The sequence below is a fragment of the Mytilus californianus genome, unplaced genomic scaffold (assembly GCF_021869535.1).
Source record: "Mytilus californianus isolate M0D057914Y unplaced genomic scaffold, xbMytCali1.0.p SCAF_3, whole genome shotgun sequence".
NCBI classification, from domain to species: Eukaryota; Metazoa; Mollusca; class Bivalvia; order Mytilida; family Mytilidae; genus Mytilus; species Mytilus californianus.
Window position 1 is genome coordinate 68,636,094 of NW_026262679.1, and position 22,724 is coordinate 68,658,817.

At 32.9% G+C, this 22,724-nt stretch overlaps 1 protein-coding gene across 1 annotated transcript; it reads left to right on the forward strand.

The window, feature by feature from the left end:
• The first annotated feature begins 44 nt into the window (after positions 1-44).
• On the forward strand, positions 45-13,487 carry LOC127733154 (uncharacterized). Its single transcript, XM_052242493.1, has 2 exons — positions 45-344; positions 7,970-13,487. The coding sequence occupies exon 2, from the start codon at positions 7,974-7,976 to the stop codon at positions 9,102-9,104; it is 1,131 nt and encodes a 376-aa protein (XP_052098453.1). The 5' UTR covers positions 45-344; positions 7,970-7,973; the 3' UTR covers positions 9,105-13,487.
• The last annotated feature ends 9,237 nt before the right edge of the window (positions 13,488-22,724 follow it).

Sequence of the window (22,724 nt, forward strand, 5' to 3'; positions counted from 1 at the left end):
TTATTCGTAAACCAGTTTGCATTAACCGGATGTGAACAAAACAGCTGATCAAGCAAAAAGAAAACAAAGGATAATAAGTTATTTTCAGTCTTTTTATTTTTCGGTCAATTTGACCCAATCATATCAGGAAAATGATACTTCAAAAAACCCTCATTTATATAGAACATAGCGAAAAGCAGCCAAACTAGGATTCACTAATCATTTACTGGTTTCTTTTTTTCTCACAACAGAAAATGAGCTAAAGTAGAAATTTTTAGTTAAACCACATGAACCAGTCGAAAGGAGAATGGAAAATGGCTGAAAACTGAAGCACTTCATTACTCAACAAGTTTGCAGTAATATAGGTAGATACTGAGTGTTTCTCGAAGGTTTAAATAGCTTTTATTAACATTTACTTTTCATAATCATTTTGAAAATAATGACATGCGAACACAAAATGAGTGTCACCGAGGTTAAAAATAATTATTATGAAATAAGTTTTTCCACTTTTTCCTGGAAAGTCCCTGATTCTTAATGATATATTTAAGATGACATGGTAATTTTATCCTTTTTAATAAAGAAACATTTAATTCAAGTTACAATATAGTGGACTAACTAACTTGAGTCCTGTTTTGTTTTTTGCTGAAATGACTTCATCGGGTGCCGATTTAACCAGGTGCCGATTTGACTATACCAGGTACCGATTTGACCAGGTGCCGATTTGACTTGTACCCACTGATCTCTATTGATGTTATATTCACAGTAATATAACCGCTTATACATGTTAAAAGACTTATTTCATGAATTTACTACACTTGGATCCTGCTGCTCTCTGCTAGACAGTAAAAAACAAAACAGGACTCAAGTTAGTTGGCGACTCATGCATAGAAGACACTTTATCGCCTGTCACATCGCTTTGCCTGACTGTCAAAAGTGATTATCTAGGCGCCCCGGTGTTCACAATACACCTTATCCCTATTTAGTCCAATCCGGAAAAAAACAGTCACTTAGACAATTTCCTGTTTGGGTCATTCAGCGCCAAAACAAAGGTCATCAGTAACGAGCTTAGGGAGGAAAAAATTTAGAAAGCGAACATTTTGAAAGCACTTTTTCCAAACTCTTAATTAAAGTAAAAAAATATTTTGTTTGAAGTGTTTACGATGGTTAAAACAGGTCAATTTAAAAAGTATTATGCATGATACATTGTTGAAACAGGGCCCCAGATAGCTTCAACTGGATGAAAAAGTTGTGTAATTTCAGAACTTATCTGGAATGGAATAAATAGCAATAAGGTGTATATAGTCACTGGTTGCTTTCATCATCTGCAACATCATGGAAAACATAGGAAAGAGGCGTGACAACTGATGTAGGCATAAAGAAGAATGTGAGAGAAAAAAAAAAACAAGGTAGAAGAATGAGAAGAAAGAGCAAAAAAGTAGAGACAGCTGACTGGAAAAATATATATTGCACTTTTGGTCCTGTCAATATACATGTACTACATGTACCTTGACTATCTCTGTTTGCAATAAAGATTGGGGGAAATAAACCGATGCAAATAGTAACATGTTGTAAGGCCAAAAATAAAATATTATTGTTTTCCCTAACCCAGAAAATGGCCACCACTGGAAGATTTTTATTGTCAAAATCCAGAGATTTTTATGCCTCCGCTACATTAAGTTTTACCCTTGTCCGTCTGTAGGTGCGTCCCAAAATTGGTTTCCTTTCTCTAACTTTAGTTTGCCTCAACCAAAATGTGATGAAACTTATACACAATGCTAATTACCACAAAACACAGATCAAGTTTGAATTTTGGTGGCATCACTTTTACTGTACATGTTCTAGAGTTATTTGCCCCTTTACAAATGGAAAAATTGCTGAATTTATCGTTTCTGTTCTCTAACTTAAGTTTGCCTCAACCAAATGTTATGAAACTTATAAACAATGATTATTACCACAAAACTCAGATCAAGTACAAATTTGGGTAGCGTCACTTTTACAGTTCTTGAGTTATGTCCCTTTATAACGTTACATGCAAGCGGGGGCATCATCTGTGTCCCATGGACACATTCCCCATTTATTTTATATGGAATGAAAATCCATGGTATTGCTGAAATTGCTTCAAAGGGACATTATTAGATCTATACACAATGCTTATTACCACAAAACACAGATCAACTTTGAATTTTGTTGGCGTCACTTTTACCGTTCTAGAGTAATGCCCCTTTACAAATGGAAAAATTGCTGAATTTTTCGTTTCCGTTCTCTAACTTTAGTTTGCCTCAACCAAATGTTATGAAACTTATACACAATGCTTATTACCACAAAACACAGATCAAGTTTGAATTTTGGTGGCGTCATTTTTACCATTCTAGAGTTATACCCCTTTACAAATGGAAAAATTGCTGAATTTTTCGTTTTCCGTTCTCTTAACTTTAGTTTGCCTCAACCAAATGTTATGAAACTTATGCAAAATGCTAATTACCACAAAACACAGATCAAGTTTGAATTTTGGTGGTGTCACTTTTAGCAACACACAGTTAGGAGTGTAGTTTCGCATTTTGGCCATTTTGGATTTTTCTTAATCAGCTGTATTGTTAGCGGCTGTCTGACTTATGAGTATTATTATTTATACACCTTCAAGTGTTTGGACCAAAGTGGGAATTGTAAATGATTTAAAGGGCTTATGTGATGCAGAACGCCTTGTTCCAGGTCACAGAATAATTGAACACATGCATGGAGATTGAGGTCCCACTGTGCACATCTGTTGGAACAAATCAAAAACGTTTGGTTTTAAATGTCTTAAATAGAGTTACTTTATAATGATCAAAGGAAGACCTTTGTGATACCATTTTAGGATCTGTGGAGCTGAAAGAAACTGAGAACAATGCGCTTGATACCGATTTTATTTGCATTGCATGTTTTCCTGACAAAAATTTTATCGAGTGGGAAGTGGTTCGTGCAGAGTATTGAGACATATTCAAAACAGTATCTGTATCATTACTTCAAAATTACCAATTCTGGCTTTTACTCAACACATTAGTACACAGTAAATGACTTTAATTCACAATTAAAATATTTACCACTTTTTTAGATAGAATAATAAAAGTATCCATGAGTTTATTTCAAGATGCCTTGTCAATGCAAATACAGACATGTTAGTGTCAGAAAGAAAATAGTTTACTTTTGATGGTTTACTCCTGAAGTTCATGTTGCTCACAGTCTCATTTCAAGTACATCCATTGTCTCACTCTTTTTGGATGTTTTTGATGTACCGGTAACATGCCTTGAACTGCTCTTTTTTCTTGAAAGATTTGCCTGGAAATATGAGCTGTGGAAATTTTAAATGCTCTATGCTTGGAAACTAGGGTATTAAGTTCTTTAATATTTTAGCATTGAATGATCAGTTTTGAAAGCACATGTATATTGTCCATCATAATCCCAAGCCTTCAACATGTTCAATGTCTTGGTTAAACTTGATTGCTGAACCTTGAAGTAAAAAATCTTTAAATGGTAGCATTAAGTCAGTTTTCTAGCAGTATATGTCTGTGAAAAATCCTTATTTTCATTATACAATTTCCTTAAACATGATGTACACATATATACTTTTCATTTTTTGGGGGGTGGAAAATTAAAATAATTTTGCTACCTTCCTACCGATACCTGGCAGGGTAGAGTCGGGTTCGGGGAATCATACAATATTTAAATTTTGGCCTAATCATGCTAATGTAGAGAAATAATTGATATATAAATCTTTTGAAATTTGTTTTGCATATAAATAATAGTATTAACATGATAAATGATGCAAATCGGTCCTGTGTAGTAAGTATTGAATGTAACAAGAACTACTGTTCTTGTGGTGGTGCATGTCTTGATTACGAGATGTCATTGGTTTGATATACAGCCATATATCACAGTCAAACCATACATTGAAAATTGTTGTTTGCTGCTTCCCCCCTATTTGGCGGTATTTTGGAGTAAGAGCAAAATCTGGTCTGACTGGATTTGGAATTACGTGTCTTGGAAATGTGATTTTCCTTCTTGTGGACTGTAGCCTTGAGAAGTAGCACATTTTAAACCTGATTTAGCTTATCTGTCAAGTACAGGGTTCAGGGGATGAAAGCCCAGACAGAAATCTGTTTTCAGCATTTACAGATGCAAATTTGCTCATTGGGTGTACACCAAACAGAAAAGTTATTGGTCATTTAATTTTATCATGATAAATATACATGACAGAAAATTCTAAGAATTATAAATAAATAATTTACAATTACATCTGACTGATTAAATAATGCAGTACAATCAGAAATGAAAAAAATATTGTTATACATCTGCTTTGCCCAGCATATCTTTTCAGTCAGGGGTCATATACAAGTGTATTTTATTAAGGCCAATTGAAATTAATTGATAGATTTTCATCCCCGCCCGCCCCTCTGAAAAATTTACAATTTCCGGATTTTGTTCATTTCTGTTATCGGTAACCACCGATAATTTTGTTTCAGGTAGCAACACACAGTTAGGAGTGTAGTTTCGCATTTTGGCCATGGTGGATTTTTCAAATATGAAAGTTATTGTGCAATAAAATTCATTTTTAGACAGCTGATGACTAATTTAGCCTTCGAAGTGGGTAGTTAAGAACATCAAGACTATTTTTTTGCCCCCGCCGTAGCGGAGGGGGCATTAATTGTTACCCTTGTCCGTCTGTACGTACGTCCCAAAGTTGGTTTCCGTTCTCTAACTTTAGTTTGCCTCAATCAAATGTTATGAAACTTGTACACAATGCTTAATATCACAAAACACAGATTAAGTTTGAATTTTGGTGTCGTCACTTTAACAGTTCTAGAGTTATGCCCCTTTACAAATGGAAAAATTGCTGTATTTTTTGTTTTTGTTCTCTAACTTTAGTTTGCCTCAACCAAATGCTACATGTATCAAACTAATACAAAATGCTTATTACCACAAAATACAGATCAAGTTTGAATTTTGGTGGTGTCACATTTATTGTTCTAGAGTTATGCCCCTAAACAAATGGAAAAATTGCTGAATTTTTTGTTTCCGTTCTCTAACTTAAGTTTGCCTCAACCAAATTTTATGAAACTTATACACAAAACTTATTACTACAAAACTCAGATCAAGTACAAATTTGGGTAGCATCACTTTTACTGTTCTTCAGTTATGTCCCTTTATAATTTTATATGATATGCAAGTGGGGGCATAATCTGTGTCCCCTGGACACATTCCCCATTTATTTTGACATGTTTTATTGGCTGTTTTCTGTTTGACTGTCCGTATTTTCATAGCCAGACCAGCAATAGGTCCAGAAATTATTGTAATGTTTACAAACACTTTTTTTTCACACGAACTTTTTGACGTAATTTTAGAAAAAAATGAGACAAAAGACATATGACTTTTATTTGATCTCTTGATAGATATATGTAAACAGTTTCATAAAAGGTGTCACTCCAAGGGATTAAAATTCTACTTTTGGCCAATTTTGGGGGAAATATGTGACATCTTTACCCCCCTTTTTGCAATATTTTATAGCAATTAAAAACAGATTGTTGCCATGGATACACCAAAAAGAAATTTTAATTGACCATTTTAACTACTTGAAATCAAATCTTTGGAAGGTAAGAAAGGAAAATAAATTAGATGTAGGGAATAAGGCAGCCTAAAAGAGAGCATTTCTCCACATTTTTAAACGCCTGTTTACGGGACATATTTTGGTATACCGTTGTCCGTCGTCAACATGTCGGACAATAACTCAAAAAAGCTTGAACCAATTCGCATGAAACTTTGGTGAATTGTTTATATCTATTGACATGAGCTCCCTTTCATTTTTTATAAATTTTAGATTTTAAGTTTCTGAGTTTTGGGTTTTTTTTCATTAAAAAAGGGGGATTTTCCAGTTTTCGGACAATAACTCAACAACACTTTCACCAATTTGCAAGAAACTTTGGTGAATTGTTTATATCTATTGACATGAGCTCCCTTTCAATTTTTATATATTTTAGATTTTACGTTTCCGATTTATGTGATTTTATTCATTAAAAGGGGGGATTTTCCAGTTTTCAGACAATACTTTGAGCATCATGAAACTTTGGTGACTGGTTTATATCTATTAAGATAACCTCCTTTTAGTTTTTCATGAATTTCTGGTATGACATTGAGAAGTTATTGAACTTTATTCTATGAGAAAGCTACGGGCGTATCATGAGCTCATAGCGCAGCTGTTTATTGGTATTTACTGAAAATAGGTTTGTAAAGCTGCAATTACATGTATAACAGTGGTTGCGAATCAGAAATATTTATCTAAGAATTTGAAAAAAATATGTAGAATTCCTTATATATACATGGCATAAACTTATTATCACCCTTGCATATGAAGAACACAATACAAAGGGTTTCAGAGGGAATAAAAATAAAAAAATAAAACCAAACCGCCCCATTTTTATCTCGCTTGACAGAGTCTAAAAGCGAGATATCATCAACAATGTGTTAGTTTGTGATTAGGTCTAGTTTATGGTGAACCACAAGTTGTAGGTCAATCATATTTGGTATACAGTTGTATTAGTATTGGCACATCTCATTTCCATGGAGATTGTTTGGCCCTGCCCCCTCAGTCATGGTCTGTTGACTTTGAAACTTTTGCTTATTTTACATGTATTAGTTTGTGATTAGGTCAGTTTATGGGGAACCATTAGTGGTAGGTCAATGATATTTGGTATACAGTTGTATAAGCATTGGCACATCTCATTTCCATGGAGATTATTTGGCCCTGCCCCCTCAGTCATGGTCTAATGACTTTGAAACTTTTGCTTATTTTACATGTATTAGATTGTGATTAAGTCAGTTTATGAGGAACCATTAGTGGTAGGTCAATGATATTTGGTATGCAGTTGTATAAGCATTGGCATATCTCATTTCCATGGCGATTATTTGGCTCAGCCCCCTTAGTCATGAAAATTTTGCTTTGTTAACATGTATTAGTTTGTGATTAGGTCAGTTTATGGGGAACCATTAGTGGTAGGCCGATGTTAATTGGTATTCAGTTGTATAAGCATTAGCATATCTCATTTCAATGGAGAATATTTGGCCCCATCCCCTCAGTCATGGCCTACTGACTTTGAAACTTTTGCTTAGTTTACATGTATTAGTTTGTGATAAGATCAGTTTAAGATGAACTGCTAATGTTCAGTCAATGATATTTGGTATGCAAATTTATTGGCATTTGTAAGTATCGTTTCTATGGAGATTATATAGCTCCATCCCCTCTTCATGGTTCATTGACTTTGAAACTTTTACATAGTTTACAAGTTAATGTTTGTGTTTAGGTTTGTTTAAAGGGAACAACTTATAATAAGTCAATGATATTTGGTATGCAGTTGTATTAGCATTGGCGCATCTCATTTACATGGAGATGGTTTAGCCATGTACCTCAGTCATGGTTCATTGACTTTGAATATTAGCCTAACTTGTTAAGTATTGCCATTTTAATTTCAACATTTGCATAATCAAAATTACAAAAAAGCGACACATATCTCTGTGATAACAGTTAATTTTCAAAAATCTGGATGAAAATCTACTAATTAATTTTAGTTGGCTTAACTGGTACAGGTTTATTATTTTGGAGGTAGAATAATATCCCTTAGACATTCAGATGTTTTTTTTATTTAAAGTAGCAAAGTCTTATTTTTTTCATTTCTTGAATTTCTCTTGAATACTATGCTCTAATAGAGTGTATTATTGTCTGTCATTTAAGTTGTCTTTACTATTCATAAAAGTATGATTTCATTGACCCTGAAAATTTCATTTATCTCTGATCTTCAAAATAACTAAAAATCTTGTGTTGCTTTAAAAAAGTTGTTGATCAACATTTTTTGGGGAATTTAATGCTATTTAATTGTATATAATTAAAGGTACATGTATTTCATAATATGGGATTAAAAGACAGTAGAAAATGATGATATAAGTTCCAAATTTATTTTCACAGGTTGATGGCTGAGAGGAGAAGAAGTTTAAGAATAAGAGGAAGTAGAAAATATGATAACATCTTATTAGATGAACCTATTCTTACTGAATATTTTTCATTTAATGCACTGCCAGTTGACTGCAAGTTAAAGGTTTTTTCCTACCTTGACCACATAGAGAAAGGCTGTATTTTATCAGTATGTAAAGAATGGTATCACCTCCTTCTTCATCCAAGTGTTTGGGACCAACTGTCTATATGGAATTTCCCAGTGACATGCCTTCGGTCACAAATTGTTCATGAAAGAGTAGAAAACTGTTACTCTTGCTATAAGAAACGAGTTCATCTTTTTTGCAAGTTCATTTTATGTATTAAACCTCGGCCAAAACGTTTTGAATTTAAGTTCAACATTGGAGAATGTTCAAGTGGATATTTAAAACTGGTGGAATCTCTAATGATAAATCTCAATTACCGTGAATGTAAAGTTTGCTCTCTGAACTGGAAAGAAACACCATGCCGGCCTTACTGGGTTCCACCGGATGATGACAAAGAAAACGATATAATGTACAGACATCGTTTAAGGTCAAGATACTTTGTAAACATGTTTGACCTTTTTACTAAAAAGGCAACTGCTATACGGACACTTGTAATGCCATTTGATTGGTGTTCCAGAAGTGTGAAGTGTTTGACAAGATTGAAAAACATTCATAGTTTAGTTCTTGAGAAATACTTTGTATTTCAATGTCTTGACCAAAAAATGTTGACAGAACTTTTAGCAGGGCTACCTGCTCTACGCAGATTTATGTTGGAAGTTTGGACACCAAGCGGACCAACCCTAGCACTTTACTCAGTATCTTCAAACTCAGTGGCCTATTTTGATATCTCTCAGAGTAGAGGATTCTATCTAAAGAGAATTGACATGCCCCGATTAGAAAGGTTCCGTGTATTGAGACATCCATGGAATGGACCATTGGTCACTTCAGATAAAATCAACATCCCCTGTCTTTACAGAATATTGGTGTCTGGAGCGCCAAATCTTTGTACAATCAATGACCACTACTTAGAATCAGAGTGGCGTGAGTTCTGTTACCCCAGGCTTGATGAAGTTCTACGCTCTGTTTGCTCCTGTAGACAACACAAAACTGGATGGGCAATGTAGTGGTGTCCAAAAATTGTGATTACTTGACCATGTACATGTTAATAACAAAATATATTCTTTTTCATGTTAGTTAACTTAATCAAAATTACATATGTTTGCTGTATATTATATAATTACTGTTTACACTGTTATCTAATATTTATACTCTCAGAAAAAGAATTTTGGTTTGGCAATGAATAAAGACTACAGCTGATCAATATGCCTTTAGTTTGTACAAAATGCATGTTTAAGTATAATAATGTATTATCAAGAAAAAAAACTTTCTTTCATAAATTTTTTAAATCATATCACAAGAGCAAAAATATTTAAAGATTAAACATACATGTTATGTAAAGCTTGTTGTGTTTATTAATCAAGCATACATGAACAATGTATATTCCCGACCAAGCGAGGGCTGTATAGCCAGTCAAGGTCGTTAAAAACTTCCAGCATCAATGTATATGTTGCTGTTAGGTTAGGGCCCTCATGTCTGATTACCTGGTGATACACAAACTTAATATCAGTACTTGTTTAAAAACTTTGGTATTGCATAGAGAACCTATGAAATTTATAGTAATCAAAATTCAATGAGAGGGTTCCTACATTTTTGTGGTTACAGCATTTTTTACAGTATAGAATTGAAAATTGAGCATTCTTTGTACAGGTAGTTTGATCTGACTGATTGGGACAAGGAGTTTTGGCATATTGTGGGTTAAAATATGGGAAAATCTTGTTACAAAATCATAATAGAGTACATGTGTAAACTAGGTGTATATACATTGAAAGGTTTTATACTATATAACTGACAAAATTTGCAATATTAATATTGCAACTAGGAGAACATTCTTTGAAATGTATTTGTTATTTTACTGTTGATTTGTATAACAAAAGTCAGAGATTGCTCTGATGTCTGACAGCCTTTTTTCAGAATTTGCTAGGGTCCAAGACACAGCAAGTTCTACAGTAGGACGTCAGATGACAGAACAACTTGGATTAGTACAGCACACACAGGACGAAATAAAAATCACTCTTGCAGGTATTGAGTGAATCGCTATGGACCAAAGAAATTTCTGAAAACTAGGACCCTTTCTTATAATGTCCATTGTATATACAGAGGGATATATATGATGGTAATCACTCACAATTACTATGATTTTTATGCCCATAGCGGTGGGGGCATTAATTTTTACCCTTGTCCGTCTGTACGTACATCCCAAAATTGTTCTCTAACTTGAGTTTGCCTCAACCAAATGTTATGAAATTTATACACAATGCTTATTACCACAAAACACAGATCAAGTTTGAATTTTGTTGGCGTCACTTTAACCGTTCTAGAGTTATGCCCCTTTATAAATGGAAAAATTGCAAAATTTTTATTTTCTTCTAAATATCAAGTAATTTTTAAAATTGGAGTTATATTCCTTTTGTCCATGATTATAGTTGAATCAACTACAATCAATGCTTTATACAATGCAATGTTTAATTTTGACTTCCACTGATAAAACACACATTAAGATGAATTTGGGTAGTGTCACTTTAACCATTATTGAGTTATACCCCTTTATAAATCGAAAGATTGCAAAATTTTTAGTTTCCTTTCTGTAACTTAAGTTTGCCCCAACCAAACATTATGAAACCTATACACAATATTCATTACCACAAAACTAAGATCAAGTACAACTTTTTTGTTTCCGTCTTCTAACTTCAGTTTGCCTCAACCAAATGTTATGAAACTTATACATAATGCTTATTACTACATAATACAGATCAAGTACGAAATTTGGTGGCGACACTCTTACCATTCATTGAGTTATGTCCGTTTATAAACATAAAAATTGCTGAATTTTTCGTTTCTGTTCTCTAACTTTAGTTTGTCTCAACCAAATGTTATAAAACTTATACACAACCGTTCTAGAGTTATGTGTGTTTACAAATAGAAAAATTGCTGCATTTTCAGTTTCTGTTCTCTACTTAAGTTAGCCTCAACCAAATGTTATGAGACTTGCACACAATGCTTATTACCACAAAACTCAGATCAAGTTCAAATTTGGGTAGCGTCACTTTTACTGTTCTTCAGTTATGTCCCTTTATAACTATATGATATGCAAGCGGGGGCATCATCTGTGTCCACATGTGGACACTATCCACATTTATTTTTTATAGTCACTTAGAAAAGAAATTTTAACCTTGTGCATGCTGCGTCTGAAATAACCTTGTGCATGCTGTGTCTGAAAAGTTGAAAACATTGCACACTTGAATGGTGTTGTCTGTTTTTATTTATTATTTTTGATTAATCCCTGGGTTTTAAAAAAAATGCATTGTACGCTGAAATGCTTTTCTAGTTAATTTTTTGGCTAACTTGGGACCAAATGTGTTTTTACCCTCTTTAGTGTATTTTTGTAAATTGTTCCTTGTAAATAACATTTAAATGAACCTCTGCTTTACTATCTAATATCTTAGGCATTCAGGATTATCCAACAGTTTACATATAAACTTAACTTACTGAGATGAATATGTAATTGTTTGTAGTTACAGTTATGCATTGGAGTGCTGTTTATGTTTAATAAGTTCAAGTGCCATAATATTTTATGATGTTAATTTTTAGTAGTTAGTGATCATGTATATAATTAAGTGGTTTGTTAAGTACATGTTAAGTCTTGACAAATCTTGTTTTTGTGAGATGCAATAAAGCTTAAATTTAGGTATAGATATTGATTTACATGTATGTTCACTCATTGTTATAATTTGATTACAGTTGATCTTTTTTTTAGTAACCTAATAGGTAATAATAAAAAAGATTTGCAATTCTCATAAAAAATTTGACCTTAAAGAGTTAATTTTATATTGTAAAATTCAAATTTTTGATGTCAAGTTTATCATATTCCAGTCCATGCATTGATTTTATTTTGAAACTTCCTGTCTAGACATTTGCATCAAAACTATTTAAATCAAATAGCATTATCATTTAACGTTACTGCAACAAATGTTTAACATCACTGTAATATCACTAGAAAACCAATTACATCAGATAAAGCTTTAAAATTTTTGTCAGTTTAATGTTAAATAATGCAAGGTTAACTATAGATCTGGTTTATAAAGAAAAACAAAAAAATAAATTGTATGCAGGTTCTGATGAAAATTGAAACAGGTTTCTCAAAAAAATGATGGCTGTTCCTTTTGAATAAACATGTGTACAATGTAGATGGTGCCACTGTATCGTGGTCCCTCCATAATTTATGTCTGTGTAGTGGTCCCCTGCTTTTTATGCCCCCGCCGTAGCAGAGGGGGCATTAAGTTTGAACCTTGTCCGTCTGTACGGACGTCTGTCCGTACGTCCCAAAATTGGTTTCCGTTCTCTAACTATAGTTTGCCTCAACCAAATGTTATGAAACTTATACACAATGCTTATTACCACAAAACACAGATCAAGTGTGAATTTGGGTGGCGTCTCTTTTACTGTTCTAGAATTATGTCCCTTTACAAATGGAAAAATTGCTGAATTTTTCGTTTCCGTTCTCTTACTTTAGTTTGCCTCAACCAAATGTTATAAAACTTATACACAATGCTTATTGCCACTAAACACTGAACAAGTTTAAATTTTGATGGCGTCACTTTTACCATTCTAGAGTTATGCCCCTTTACAAATGGAAAAATTGCTGAATTTTTCGTTTCCATTCTCTAACTTAAGTTTGTCCAAACTAAATGTTATGAAACTTATAAACAATGATTATTACCACAAAACTCAGATCAAGTACAAATTTGGGTAGCGTCACTTTTACAGTTCTTGAGTTATGTCCCTTTATAACGTTACATGCAAGCGGGGGCATCATCTGTGTCCCATGGACACATTCCCCATTTATTTTATATGGAATGAAAATCCATGGTATTGCTGAAATTGCTTCAAAGGGACATTATTAGATCTATAATATAAAGTATATTGCATTCACATATTTTAAAGGAACAGCCCTTAGAAAAAAGTTTTTTTGTGAAAAAGTGTATTATTACAAAATGTACATTGGAAGACATCCGTTTGACATTGCTTCGAAAATTTCATGTTTGTTTCTGTTATTTTTTCATGTTGATAGTATGTAAAATTATAGTTATCTTGTCTTAGTTTCTATATATTGTTTATCATTTGTGATATTTTTATGTTATAGTGTGAGGAAACAAGAAGGAAAATGTTTCTTCTTAACTGTTTAAATGGCATTGGGACCTTGATTGTACTATTTAAGTGATTGTTGATAAGATTGTGACCAAAACAATACATTTCTTTTCATTTGATGAACATCAAAATTTATACAATACATTATGGTATATTAAAATTTTTCATTCATTTGGTAGAATATCCAGATAAAGGAAATTGAAGATTCTTGATATTCTTTATAATAAATGATAATACATATAGTTCCATGAATATTTGTGTACAATTTTTCAGATGCAACTGTTCTTTAAAAACAAAGGGACATTTCTGTTTTTTCAACTGGACATTTGCCCTTTTTTACGCCTGTTTATTTGCAACATTTTTAAAATCAGAAATGTCTCCACTTCTCTTTAAATCATGTACACTACTGTTCATGTCTTCCTTTCTAGACTCCGCATTTTTCTGTAAATTCAGCAGTTTAGACTGAATGTCTTTATCAGTGTCCAAAACCACAGAACAGTCTTTTAATTTATAGTTCTTTTTCATTTGTGGTGATAATGATAAAGAGTTATCTCCATTTTTAATTGGAGATTTACTTCCTTTGTTGTCATCTGTCAGTCGCAGGCCAACAATTGTATAGGTTTAGCTGACAATGATAGCTGTTGAGAAGCATTGATCTTCGAAGGACTGAATGAATGTGATTTTCTATTTGTTTAATGAACAAGAGCTTCAATATCATCCCTCTGTAAATATGCCTCTTCCTCTAGTTGCCTCCCCTGTATTTCTTCTTTCACAATAGTGATATTACTATCTTCTAGTTCTCTCCCATGGTTTCCTCTATTCACAAAATTTACAATGCCATCTTCAAGTTGCCTTCCTTGTCTTCTATTTTCACAATATTTACATGACAATCAGCCAATTGCCTCCCCTGGTCTTCTACTTTCACAATATTTACATGACAATCTGCCAGTTGTCTCCTCTCGTCTCCTCTATTGACAACATTAACAACACTATCAATATCAAATTCAATGAAATTGCCCCACTGGTCACTATCTTCTAAACCTTTTTGCATTGCCATTTGCATCAAACCTTTGATAGGTGAACTATAAGGCTCCTTTTTAATGTTGACAACTGTTTCTTTTAGAACTGAGGAACCAGTCTGGAATCCAGTAATTTCTGTCATAACCATTTCTGTTTCAATGTCTCTGTATGACCTATTGAACTTCCTTGGACAAATCTCAGAGTTCCTATTAATAGTATGGACCAAAGAGTCAATGTTGAAGATGTCAGGATGTTCCGTCTTGATCTGGGATGGATCAATCGTCATGACTACTGATTCTTCTTCCTTTTTCCTTTCCTCCATTTTTTTACTTTTTCTATAAATATCTCTCTTTTTTTTTTTTTTTTTTCTTTTTTTTTTACATCGGTACTTTCCACGGGAAATGTCGGAGTCATGATACCAGTAATTGAGCTTGTTTCACTGATTAAGTCATCCTCAGATGGATATTCTGTATCTTCACCTGAAAAAATAAAAATATATTTATTATTGTTTGTATATCAATTAATGATATATCAACTTACATTTGTTTATATAGTAAGCCATTTTAAAAATCTTTTATTTTTTATACTGCACATTGCCAAACAAAAATTGTGAAAAAAAACAGTAAACTGCTAATCTCATCCAACAGATCAATTTTAGGTCATGGTGACAGAGTTTTTAAGAAATTTACCTACAGTGATTGCTATTCTATTAGCTCTGAGGTTGTGAGTTTAACAATGGCAAGGTTAATTGGACTTTGATGTTAATTAACAAGAACTGCCAATTATCCCACCCACTGTCTACGGTACCATAATTTTAATTGGCAAGGTTTGCCAACTCTACTGCCCAGTCTGCATGTTCTTTCTTGGTACTGGGGTTCTCAAGCTATCTGCACCAACAAAAAACCATTATGAAACCAAATAGTGGCATTAAACAACAACAAACAAAATTGTAAGTTCACTCATACAAAATTTTGGCAGATGATGATTTTTATCAAAAAATGATCGTCACCTCTCAATCAAACAATTACCCTAATCTGGACAATACCGGACCATGGATAGTTGGTACTATTTACATTCTACTTTCAGTGTATTTGTTGTTAGAACCTTGAACATTTACCACAGATGCAACTGTTCTTTAAAAACAAAGGGACATTTCTGTTTTTTCAACTGGACATTTGCCCTTTTTTACGCCTGTTTATTTTCAACATTTTTAAAATCAGAAATTTCTCCACTTCTCTTTAAATCATGTACACTACTGTTCATGTCTTCCTTTCCAGACTCCGCATTTTTCTGTAAATTCAGCATTTTAGACTGAATGTCTTTATCAGTGTCCAAAACCACAGAACAGTCTTTTAATTTATAGTTCTTTTTCATTTGTGGTGATAATGATAAAGAGTTATCTCCATTTTTATTTGGAGATTTACTTCCTTTGTTGTCATCTGTCAGTCGCAGGCCAACAATTGTATAGGTTTAGCTGACAATGATGGCTGTTGAGAAGCATTGATCTTCGAAGGACTGAATGAATGTGATTTTCTATTTGTATAATGAACAAGAGCTTCAATATCATCCCTCTGTAAATATGCCTCTTCCTCTAGTTGCCTCCCCTGTATTTCTTCTTTCACAATAGTGATATTACTATCTTCTAGTTCTCTCCCATGGTTTTCTCTATTCACAAAATTTACAATGCCATCTTCAAGTTGCCTTCCTTGTCTTCTATTTTCACAATATTTACATGACAATCTGCCAGTTGTCTCCTCTCGTCTCCTCTATTGACAACATTAACAACACTATCAATATCAAATTCACTGAAATTGCCCCACTGGTCACTATCTTCTAAACCTTTTTGCATTGCCATTTGCATCAAACCTTTGATAGGTGAACTATTAGGCTCCTTTTTAATGTTGACAACTGTTTCTTTTAGAACTGAGGAACCAGTCTGGAATCCAGTAATTTCTGTCATAACCATTTCTGTTTCAATGTCTCTGTATGACCTATTGAACTTCCTTGGACAAATCTCAGAGTTCCTATTAATAGTATGGACCAAGGAGTCAATGTTGAAGATGTCAGGATGTTCCGTCTTGATCTGGGATGGATCAATCGTCATGACTACTGATTCTTCTTCCTTTTTCCTTTCCTCCATTTTTTTACTTTTTCTATAAATATCTCTCTTTTTTTTTTACATCGGTACTTTCCACGGGAAATGTCGGAGTCATGATACCAGTAATTGAGTCATCCTCAGATGGATATTCTGTATCTTCACCTGAAAAAATAAAAATATATTTATTATTGTTTGTATATCAATTAATGATATATCAACTTACATTTGTTTATATAGTAAGCCATTTTAAAAATCTTTTATTTTTTATTCTGCACATTGCCAAACAAAAATTGTGAAAAAAAACAGTAAACTGCTAATCTCATCCAACAGATCAATTTTAGGTCACGGTGACAGAGTTTTTAAGAAATTTACCTACAGTGATTGCTATTCTATTAGCTCTGAGGTTGTGAGTTTAACAATGGCAAGGTTAATTGGACTTTGATGTTAATTGACAAGAACTGCCAATTATCCCGCCCACTGTCTACGGTACCATAATTTTAATTGACAAGGTTTGCCAACTCTACTGCCCAGTCTGCATGTTCTTTCTTGGTACTGGGGTTCTCAAGCTATCTGCACTAACAAAAAACCATTATGAAACCAAATAGTGGCATTAAACAACAACAAACAAAATTGTAAGTTCACTCATACAAAATCTTGGCAGATGATGATTTTTATCAAAAAATGATCGTCACCTCTCAATCAAACAATTACCCTAATTTGGACAATACCGGACCATGGATAGTTGGTACTATTTACATTCTACTTTCAGTGTATTTGTTGTTAGAACCTTGAACATTTACCACAGATGCAACTGTTCTTTAAAAACCGACATTAAGTGGAAAATTTAAACTAAATATAAAAAAGAAGATGTGGTATGATTGCCAATGAGACAACTCTCCACAAGAGACCAAAATGACACAGAAATAAACAGCTATAGGTCACCATATGACCTTAAAAAATGAGCAAAGTCCATACTGCATAGTCAGCTATAAAAGGCCCCAAAATCACAATTGTAAAACAATTCAAACAAGAAAACTATACCCATATGACTGGCCCATTTTAATTTTTTTTTTTAAATGAATCAGATGAACACAATTTTTTTCAATGCAACAACCCCGTATTTAAAGCTGTGATACAGGAATCAAAGGAGCTATGTAGATTTGTATCATTTGTATGAAAATATGATGTGGTATAATAACCAATGAGACAACTCTCCACCAGAGACCATATGATATATAAGTCATTAAGTTCATGTCACCGTACGACCTTCAACAGTGAGCAAAACCCATACTGCATTGCAAGCTTTAAAAGGCACAGAAATACCAAATGTCTAACAATTCAAACAAGTAAAGAAACTCGCCTGATTTATGTACAAAACAATAAAAATATGATACTGTATATGAAACAACAACCACTCTGAATTACAGGTCCTAACTTGGAACAGGCACATACAGAATGTAACAGGGTTAACATAAAAATAAGAAGATGTGGTACGATTCACAGATTGTCAATGAAACAATTCTCCACCAGAGACCAAATAAGGTAGAAGTTAAAAACTATAGGTCACTGTACAGCCTTCAACAATGAGCAATGAGCAAAACAAGTTTGCATGTAGCCTTCTCTCCCATCTAGTTTTGGACAGTGGTGTAACAGCAAACATAATATCAAACGATAAAAATATGTAGAAAAGGGCTATACTCATCAGATTAATATCAAGCACACAAAAACACAAAGTACAGATCATAGTTACTGAAAGCTAGTTTAAAGGCAATAACAACTAATCAAACATTTTTGTCTCAAAGACTAAAATATCAATAAGTACACATTCAACATCCAATGGATTTTAGCAAATGGACGTATTGTGGTATACCCTTGTCCGTCCGTCCGTCCGTCGTCAACATGTCCGACAATAACTCAGAAACGCTTTAACCAATTTGCATGAAACTTTGGTGAATTGTTTATATCTATTGACGTGAGCTCCCTTTCGATTTTTAGAAATTTCAGATTTTTCGTTTCCGAGTTGTGGGGTTTTATACGTTAAAAAAAGGGGGATTTCCAGTTTTCGGACAATAACTCAAATACGCTTTCACCATTTTGCAAGAAACTTTGGTGAATTATTTATAACTACAGACCTAAGCTCCCTTTTGATTTTTATAAATTTTAGATTTTACGTTTCTGAGTTATGGGATTTTATTAATAAAAAAGGGGTGATTTTCCAGTTTTTTGGACAATAACTCAAAAGTGCTTTGAGCAGTTTTCATGAAATTTTGGTGACTGGTTTATATCTATTAAAATAACATTTCTAAAGTATTTTTTATAAATTTCTGATATGACATTGAGAAGTTATTGAACTTTATTCCTTGAAAAAGCGATGGGCGTATTGTGCGCTCATGGAGCAGCTATTTATTTTACATGACATTTGAGCTTTATAAACATAGATCTTCTTTGGGCCCCAAACTAGGCAATGTTTGGAGTGGGACTTGTAAAATGTCTATGCATTTACCATATATGTAGCTCCAAAAAAGGGGCACTCTGTCCACCTTCCTAAATCTGCCTCCAACGTATTTTTAAAATAATAAAATTTTCACTTGCACCTGCAATATGACATATGGTGATCATAAGTGTAAAAGATTTTTATTGTTTTGGTCAAATATGTAAATGATCTCAGATTTTATGTGTTTACATGTGTTGTATTACTATTATTTAATTATTATAAGTGATTTTTACATTTCCATTATCTTTTTTTATGTTTTTTCTAATCAATCATACAAGTCTCTATTATTTTGAAATCCAAAGTAGTGTTAAATGCAGTTTTCTAAGATTGCTTTATGCTTTGAAATTTGACCAACAATGTAAATTGGCTTGCTTTTGTCATGCCATGCTTTACTATGCACTGCCCTTTATTGTCCCCTGTCTTTTGTGTCTCAGGGGACATAATAATAGTCTCAAATATTAAAGAACTGCAAAAATTTGAAATGTCCTAAAAATTAAGGGATGAAAAAGCAAGTTACAAATGAACCCAGTCTCATCCTCCCCCAAAAAAACTTCATTAATCTGAATTTATTGTTTTATGAGTATCTTTTGAAATTACTTTTATCCATGTAGGTTTATAGGCAAAGGACAAGACAGTGTAAAATGCAATTTTTGCCTCTTAAAATGTTTAAATTTTAAATTAATGAAATAAATTGATCATTGAAAACTTTATGTTTTGATAATACTTTTGTTTTCAATATTTTGTGAATAAGAACTTACTACAAACCTCTAAAAGTTTGCATTTTAGTTTGCAGCAGTAAAGTTAGGAGTCTCCAAAATTCTCCATACAATGTACATATTTTTCACATTTGAAAGATATTGTCAATCTGTCATAAAATAGTTATATTATACTAAATTTTTAGACCTTTATCTACATTTGTAATTAAATTATATACATGTATATGTAAATGTCCTACACACCTGTAGTATCATATCTTGTCCATTTAAATCTGTGTAACTGGATTTTTTGTGTACTTGAACTATTCTTAAGAGACTGTTCATGCATTCATTGAGCATCATTTCTTCATTTGGGAGAGTTACAATATCTACGTGTAAACTGAAAACAATCTTCATACTGATGAAATAGATTTTAAGTATAAACAAGGAATTATTTGAATCTGGAATAATTTTGAATTCTGGAAAATTGATTAGAAATGTATGATGAAAACTAACCCAACTAAATAGGGTTAGCCATGCACGCATGGCTTAGGTTAATTTTACTTTCACTATCATTTCAGTATGAACTAACTAACCCCCTTTAGCCATGCGCGCATGGCTAACCCTATTTAGTTGGGTTAGTTTTCATCATAAATTTCTCATCAATTTTCCAGAATTAAAAATTATTCCAGATTCAAATAATTCCTTGTTTATATATTTATCCATTGTTTTCTTGACACACATATATGTATATATATGTACCATTTCGGTTTCAAATTTGAATAGAAATTTATTTGAGGAAAATAATTCCTATTTGAAATTCTATCAATTTTAATAATACCAGTTATTGGACTTTATAGAAAATAAGATAACTTGATTTCATTGATTTTTCAACTTTTTCACTTTGGGTTGTAATAGTTGTTGGCAGATGCCATAATGTGCTGCCATTAGCACCAAACAGACCTAAAATTGATGATAAAACATAGAGATTATACAAAAAAAGATTAAGAGGTTGAAAGGACTCATCCCTTTCTACCTTCTCGTGTGTTTGGGATTTGTGTAAGATCAAGTTTAACCATCACCATGCCATTAATAAATCAACTTTTTATTGGACTTGCTATCCTGCATCATTCAACATATAAAAATAGATGCACTTTTAAGACATAACGATACATAAAACAAAAACATATATTTTCAGTGTTTAAGTCATATTGATGACAGAGTGCAGAGCAAAAACCAGCATCTGTATTGAATCCCACAATTTAATAGCATGTTTTTGTACAAAAAGGTTTTTAATTTGACTACAGGGGTACTATATTATAGAATTATCAATATCAGAAACAAATTTTCGTTTTTAAATATCTTTAACTTGAACTTAAATGTTGTTTATTGTACAACAGTTCATTGTGTAGTTTTTATAAGTTTTTACTGGGTAGTCACATATAATTTCAATTTTTATTTTGGAATAACACTTTCATGTAACAATTTACAGTTTTCAAATACCATAGATAATGACAAATAGTTATGTTTACGGCTAATATCACAAGAGAGATTTTAGCCAAAATGGTTCAGTTATTTTATATTTGTGTGTTTGTATTTTTAATATGAAGGAATCTCATTGTTATGATAATTAGATTTTTTTGTAGAAATAATTAAATCGTGGCCAGTCTCTTCCTAATTCCATTTTTTCAGTTTTGGCTTTCCTATTTGTACTTCATTTTATATTGTAACTAGTAATTTACGTTTTTTGAAAATGAGAACTAGTTATTATCCTATGGTGTTATGCATAAGATATTGACAAGAAAACTTCCCTCCTATGCTCCATTCTTGAAGTTTAATACATATATCAGAAGACTTTTTTCAGAATTTCAACAGTACTTTTTCATGTAGGGTATGTTTGTATACACATATTATTAGCTTTATCTTAAAATGGTAAAGACATAAAAGTATTAGTGATGAGGAAATATTTTTATAAAGATATTTTGTAGATGTATTATTTTTGTAACTCTCACACATCTAATAGAAAAAAGAATACAATTTCTTCAAATGCGTTATGTTTTTATACGACCGCAAAAATTAAAAATTTTTTGGTCGTATATTGGTATGACGTTGGCGATCGTCGTCGTCCGGCGTCGTCGTCGTCGTCGTCGTCGTCTGGCGTCGTCCGGCGTCGTCCGAAGACACATTGGTTTTCGCACTCTAACTTTAGTTTAAGTGAATGGATCTCCATGAAATTTTACCATAAGGTTCAATACCACAAAAGGAAGGTTGGGATTGATTTTGGGGGTTATGGTACCAACAGTTAAGGAATTAGGGGCCAAAAAGGGGCCAAAAATAAGCATTTTTGTAACTTCCAGACAATAACTTGTGTGTAAGTGTATGGATCTCTCTGACATTGTACCACAAGGTTCCATATTACAAAGGGAAGGCTGTAATTGATTTTGGGGGTAATTGCCTAAAAATTTTAGGAATTAGGGGCCAAAAAAGGGGCAAAAAACAAGCATTTTTCTAGTTTCATGACAATAACTTGTGTGTAAGTGTTTGGATATTTCTGAAATTGTACTACAAGGTTCCATATCACAAAGGGAAAGCTGGAATTGAGTTTGGGGGTAATTGCCCGAAAAGTTTAGGAATTGGGGACCAAAAAGGGGCCAAAAATAAGCAATTTTCTAGTTTCCAGACAAGAACTTGTGTTCAAGTGTATGGATCTCTCTGAAATTGTACTGCAAGGTACCATACCACAAAGGGAAGGCTTGGATTGGAGTTGGGGGTGATGAATCATAAGGGGGTTCAAAAGATTGGGGGGGGGGGGGGGGGGGGTTTTTTTTCCTTTTTTTTTTCTTTTAAAATTTTCCATTTTAAGTTGGTTATTTCTGATTAATATTTAAAAGCAAATAATAATGATATGGTAGGAGATACACACCAAACAGGATGTGTAAATTATTATCTAATAAGTATTGTGCAATAGCAAGAAATTTTCAATTGCACAGTATTGCCCAATAGCAAGAAATCTTCAATTGCACAGTATTGCGCAATAGCAAGAAATCTTCAATTGCACAGTATTGCGCAATAGCAAGAAATATCCAATAGCACAATATTGCGCAATAGCAAGAAATTGTCAATTGTACAGTATTGCGCAATAGCAAGAAATATTCAATTGCACAGTATTGTG

What these genes read in the sequence shown, in the direction of transcription:
- LOC127733154 (XM_052242493.1), top strand. Translation starts at nt 7,974, where the DNA reads ATGGCTGAGAGGAGAAGAAGTTTAAGAATAAGAGGAAGTAGAAAATAT.